Genomic DNA, 6000 nt, shown 5'->3' with positions numbered 1-6000 from the left:
GGGTTCACGCCATTCTCCTGCCTCAGCCTCCCTAGTTGTTGGGACTACAGGTGCCTGCCACCATGCCCAGGTAGTTTTTTTGTATTTTTAGTAAGGACAGGGTTTCACCATTTTAGCCAGGATGGTCTCCATCTCCTCACCTCGTGATCCACCTGTCTCTGCCTCCTGAAGTGCTGGGATTACAGGCGTGAGCCACCGCGCCCAGCCACATTTCATCTCTTTTAGTCTAACTTACTGATCTACAAAATGGAGATAATACCTGTTTTGCAGTGCAGACCCTGACATACAGGTAGAGTTGCATAAATTAGCTTCTATTCCTTAACTCTTTTCTTCCTTCCTTCTTTCTAGCTAATTTTTAACTCTCTATCCTAGACAACTTTTGCTAAACATGTATAACATGTAGTACCTACGCATAGGAATATGTTTTTATAGAACAGAATTATTGAAAACAACTTCTTACATTTTTGTTATTTTTACAAAGGCAAGAATTCATATATTCCTTCTGAGCCAAGGACATGCAATAAAAAGTAAGAGAGATTCAGAAACTCTGATGATTACTCTCCCAAGAAGGGTGCTTGCTAGGGTGAGGGTCTTGCAGACACAGAAGGAGCTGATGGGGTGAACTGTTGGGGTGTTACAAAAGACCTTCAGGAAAATATGTAATCAAAGGCAAGAAATGAGAGAGAAGATTCCCTCAGGGAAAAAGGGAGTGGTTCTGAAGAACTTAGAAGTTTTTCCAGGCAATAGCCACAGATGCTAGCACAAGCACATAGTGGCCACATAGTGTGAGCAAAAATGCTTAACTTTTTGCTCTTCTTCTAATATTTACTCTATTAACCCAGACAACATGAGCTCCAGAAGCCTCATGATGAGTGGAGAAAGAAACATAAATCAGAAGAAGTGGTCAAAAAGATGCCTATGTTCACTTCCACCTTTAGGTCTCCAAGCCTCAGTTTCTGGCATGAGGAGGTAGAGGAGAGAAGCTTGGAATAGGATGTGAGATTACAGTTTTAATATAGACTGGACTGGATATTTGAACACCTGAAAATGAATCTAAATTCTCAAAATGAGGTGGTTCTTACAACTGAAAATAACAAGAAAGCTACGGGATCTCCTGCTATGTTATCCAGGGTTGGAAAAGTGAAATTCAATGGAGCCAGATTAAAAGATGGACTTTTGGACGGGGGCAGTGGTTCATGCCTATAATCCCAGAACTTTGGGAGGCCAAGGTGGGCAGATTACTTGAGGCCAGGAGTTCAAGACCAGCCTGGCCAACATGGTGAAACCCCATCTCTACTAAAAATAAAAAATTCATCAGATGTGGTGGCATGTGCCTGTAGTCCCAGCTACTGGGGTGGGTGAAGCATGAGAATCACTTGAACCTGGGAGGCAGAGGTTGTGGTGAGTCAAAATTGCGCCTCTGCACTCCAGCCTGGGCAACGGAGCAAGACCCTGTGTGACCCTGTGTCCAAAAACAGACAAAAAGCAAACAAAAGCCATGTGGAGTTTGTTTACTCTTTAAACAAATATCCTTCACCTATTGAACTGAACTATAATTAACTCCTCTTTCACTTGCCATTTCCTGTGCTTCCTTTTCCAACCACTACATCTCCTTTGACACATATTCTTTTTCTTTTCTTTTTTCTTTCTCTTTTTTTTTTTTTTTTTTGAGATATAGTCTCTATAATTAGAGTTAGTAGGGCACATAGCAGGTTTTAATAAGATATCTAGTTCCTCCTCTTAAGGTAACTCATGAGAACCTTTAAGCAAAAGAACTGAAGAATTTCTAATGGGGCAGCTAATCCACTCTTTTGTGCACTCTGTTCTGCTCATGATCTGATGTTAGTTGGGGTTTCTATTTGTGATTCCTGGCCTTAACTACTGATGACAGAGTTCAAAATCATTGCTTTCTAACTCTGAGAATGACTGCATAATACGACATCATTTTCTACCACTGAGTATTAATGGTCTATCTTATTCCTCCTACCTGTCCTTCTCCTTGAAGAGGAAGATCATCAATTCACTGTGTGGACTGAAGTGGCTTCATACCCCCTTAATGTTAATGTTCTCGTTTGCTTAAAGTCTGAACTGAATATGGATCCCTCATTTATGAAGCACCATGACACTTCCTGGGTAGTGAACAATTAAACAAACTTCCCAGCAACAGTGGCTTTTTTTTTTTTTTTTTTGCTTTTTCACTTCATGGACAATATTGTATGCAAGTTAAATTTGCAACTAGCTTGAGGCTTCACACATGGTGATTTTGAGAAATTGAGTTCTGTACCTCAAGTATATTTCCTTTTCCTTGAACTTTATATTCAGGTCAGCTGTCCAGTTCTTAAACAATGGGTTTTTGAGAGGCAATGAGCAACACAATAGCATTTTCTCCTTCAATTCTATCTGCCTTTGAAAAAAATAACCTTTTATTTTTGATTCAAAGAAGAGAGGAGTTTTCTTGTCTTTCTACATCTGTTCCAACTCCTCCAAATGCACAAAAATTTTTTCAGAGCATTCCAGAGTTTCTCAGACTGCACATGTAAGATTTTGCATATAGATACATCTTGGTCATAATAACCTTCTACCAAATTAGTAGAAAATAGATGTATTCTACATTTTCATATCTTTATGGCAATATGAATAGACAAGGCTCTTCTTGCAAAAATATCTCCTGAACTGTGCAGGAGATGCTTGGAAGACCCAGTCAAAATTATGAAGTATCCCAAGTTTGTATCCTCCTGTGGCTTCCCATATTACAATAATGCCTTTCTTATCCAGGTTCCAGTAGTCTCAAGCCCTTGTCCTTCACTTTTCATTTTAGTTTGCATTCATCCAAGTATTTGGATGGAAATTATCAATACTTTATATAAGAATGTGTGGGAGGCTGAGGCGGGCGGATCACGAGGTCAGGAGATCGAGACCATCCTGGCTAACAGAGTTAAACCCCGTCTCTGCTAGGAAAATACAGAAAATTAGCCATGCATGGTGGCAAGTACCTGTAGTCCCATCTACTTGGGAGGCTGAGGCAGGAGAATCGCTTGAACCTGGGAGGCCGAGGTTGCAGTGAGCCAAGTTTGTGCCACTGCACTCCAGCCTCCAGGCAACAGAGCGTGACTCCGTCTCAAAAACAAACAAACAAACAAAAAGAATGTCAATGGAGTTAAAAGTATGCTTTTCAGTTTTCAGCCATGGATCATATTTTGTAGCCTTGCCTAATTCCTAAAGTCACCTAAAGTCTCACTCCATGATGTTTCCTCCTTATAATAAAGATTAGATGGTTTTGCATTGCTGTCATGTGACATTTATACTTCCCAAGCTGCTGTGTCATCTTCTTCTACCATTTAAACTTAGTTTTACTTTAAGTCCACATCTAACCTGTGTGCCTGCATGCCCAGCACATTTTCCACCTTCTACATTTTATTTGACTGGAGAAATCACCTCAGCCTCTCTAGGTCTCTGCTTGTCATCACTCTGCTCATTCTTCAAGCCTCACTTGATTACTGCCTCCTCTGTGATGCTTTCCTGGATTTCCTTAGTAAGACATAATTTCTCCTTTTCATACTTCTGTGGTATTAAGTATGCACCAGTTACATGTGACTCATCTCCAAGTGCTTTGGCGTGGAGATGTTATTTATGTTCCTTATATGACTACTGACCACTTTTTTCCAGACTAAATATTGAAACACTTGGCCAGGCCGGGCGCGGTGGCTCACGCCTGTAATCCCAGCTCTCAGGGAGGCAGAGGCGGGAGGATAGCTTGAGCCCAGGAGTTTGAGACCTGCCTGGGTAATACAGCGAGACCCCGTTCTCCACAAAAAGGAAAAAAAAAAAAAAAAAGACCAAAAAAAGAAAAATAAGCGAAACACTTGGCCAGATAATTTTTTCTCAATTTTGAGTTTCCTTTAATAAGTTTTAAGACAAATTTTTGAAATTAAATTACATTTTGTTAGGTTGCAAATCTGACAAAGTCCAACGATGAGGTGAGTTTGTTGTGGTCAGTTGGCTAGTTGCTAAACTCACAGCTGGTTTGTGTCTGCTGACTAGCAAATTATTGGCCTACAGGAAGTCTACATGGGGAACCAGATTATGATGCAAACGTTGCTTGGAGAGCCCTTGATCAAGAGCAAAACAGGTTGGCAGACTCGAGGGATAGGTTCGGCTAGGTCTGATGGAACATTCCAGTTTTGCCAACAGAAGAAAAAACATTGGAAGGACTTCCCCAGGATCTGGATCTCTTTCCACTGGATAACGTTTAATAAGCACTAACATGGTATCCTCTTTCACTTGCCATTTCCTGTGCTTCCTTTTCCAACCACTACATCTCCTTTGACACATTTTCTTTTTCTTTTTTCTTTCTTTCTTTTTTTTTTTTTTGAGATAGAGTCTTGCTCTGTCACCCAGGCTGAAGTACTCACTGCAACTTCCACCTCCCTGGTCCCAGCGATTCTTCTGCCTCAACCTCTTGAGTAGCTGGGATCAGAGATGTGCACCACCACTCAGCTATTTTTTATTTTTTATTTTTGCATTTTTAGTAGAGACAGGATTTCACCATGTTGGCCAGGCTGGTCTTGAACTCCTGACCTCAGGTGGTCTACTGGCCTCAGCCTCCCAGAGTACTGGGATTATAGGTGTGAACCACTGTGCCTGGTCTCTTTTTCCTTAAGTGTATCAATACCATCATTTTGCCTACTTATTCTGCCCTGGGAGCCGTTCTGTCTCTTTAGGAAGTTTTTGCATCTATCAGATCTCATCTTTTATGTTTTGATGTTTAATAGCATTTAAAGCTTTTTGTTTTGTGTTTTTTAAATGATTTGAAAAAAGTGTGCTCATTAATTAATAAGCAATAAATTCAAACTTTTGTTGCTTTTTTAAGAAAAAAATGAAAAATTCTGTAACAATGTATCTTAGCCATAAAACATTTGTAATCAGCACTCCTCCAGAAATTTCAGGATGTAAGTTAGCTCAATGATAATACTAGAAAATCTTGGGAAGCTAGGATATGGCTAACTTTTTATATCATAGATCCCTACTGCCACAACAAGAGTTAAGACTTAGTAAATTCAGTCATGCATTGCGTAACAACTGGGATATGTTCTTGTAACCACCCAACGGGTTCGTTTTGCCTGCTCCCTGGATAGAGCCAATTTATCAAGAACCAGGAATTGCAGTAGCGAAAGAGTTTAATTCATACAGAGCCAGCTGAATGGGAGACTGGAGTTCTATTACTCAAATCAGTCTCCCTGAAAATTTGGAGGGTAGCGTTTTTCAAGGATAGTTTGAACGGCCAGGGAATGGTGCTGCTGACTGGTTGGAGATACAATCATAGGGGTGTGGAAAATGATCCTCATGCATTTCTCAAGTCCACTCCTTTTCTTACTTCCTGCTTAGTGGAGGTGTTAGAATCTGCTTCTCGGTGGGGCCGCAGGACTGGTTGGTGGGTCCAGGTGGGGCCACCAGTTATCAGAAATGCAAAAATCTGAAAAGACATCTCAAAAGACCAATCTTAGGTTCTATAGCAGTGATATTATTTGCAGGAGTAATTGGGGAAGTTGCAGATCTTGTGGCTAATTTGCTAGTCCTACAAAGGCAGTCTAGTCCCCAGGAAAGAAGGGGGTTTGTTTAAGGAAAGGGCTGTTATCATCTTTGTTTCAAAGTTAAACTATAAACTAAGTTCCTCCCAAAGTTAGTTGAACCTATCCCCAGGAATGGACAAGGGCAGCTTGGAGGTTAGAATCAAGATGGAATTTGTTAGGTCAGATCTCTTTCACTGTCATAATTTTGTCCCTGTTATAATGTTTGCAAAGGTGGTTTCAGTGTAGACCTTATAAACACCATATACTTAGACTATGCTAAGTTTATTAACATATTTTTCTTTTTTTGATAACAAATTAACCTTAGCTTACTATAAATTTTTTACTTTTTAAAGTTTTTAATTTTTTTGAACTTTTAACTTTTTTATAACAGCATAAAACTCACTTTGTACAACTGTACAAACATATTTTC

The 6000-nt window shown here is 40.0% G+C and overlaps 1 protein-coding gene across 1 annotated transcript in view; it reads left to right on the top strand.

The window, feature by feature from the left end:
- Positions 1-6000, top strand: part of TMC1 (transmembrane channel-like 1) — a 190132-nt gene that overhangs the window by 2719 nt on the left and 181413 nt on the right. Inside the window, exon 2 of the mRNA XM_011947044.1 lies at positions 4871-4949. Within this exon, the coding sequence (XP_011802434.1) occupies positions 4871-4949 (79 nt within the window). The remainder of the gene's footprint in view (positions 1-4870; positions 4950-6000) is intronic.

The sequence above is a fragment of the Colobus angolensis genome, unplaced genomic scaffold, assembly GCF_000951035.1.
Source record: "Colobus angolensis palliatus isolate OR3802 unplaced genomic scaffold, Cang.pa_1.0 Scaffold257, whole genome shotgun sequence".
Lineage (NCBI taxonomy): Eukaryota > Metazoa > Chordata > Mammalia > Primates > Cercopithecidae > Colobus > Colobus angolensis.
The sequence above is the reverse complement of the archived record's forward strand: the minus strand, read 5'-3'. Positions and strand labels throughout refer to the sequence as shown.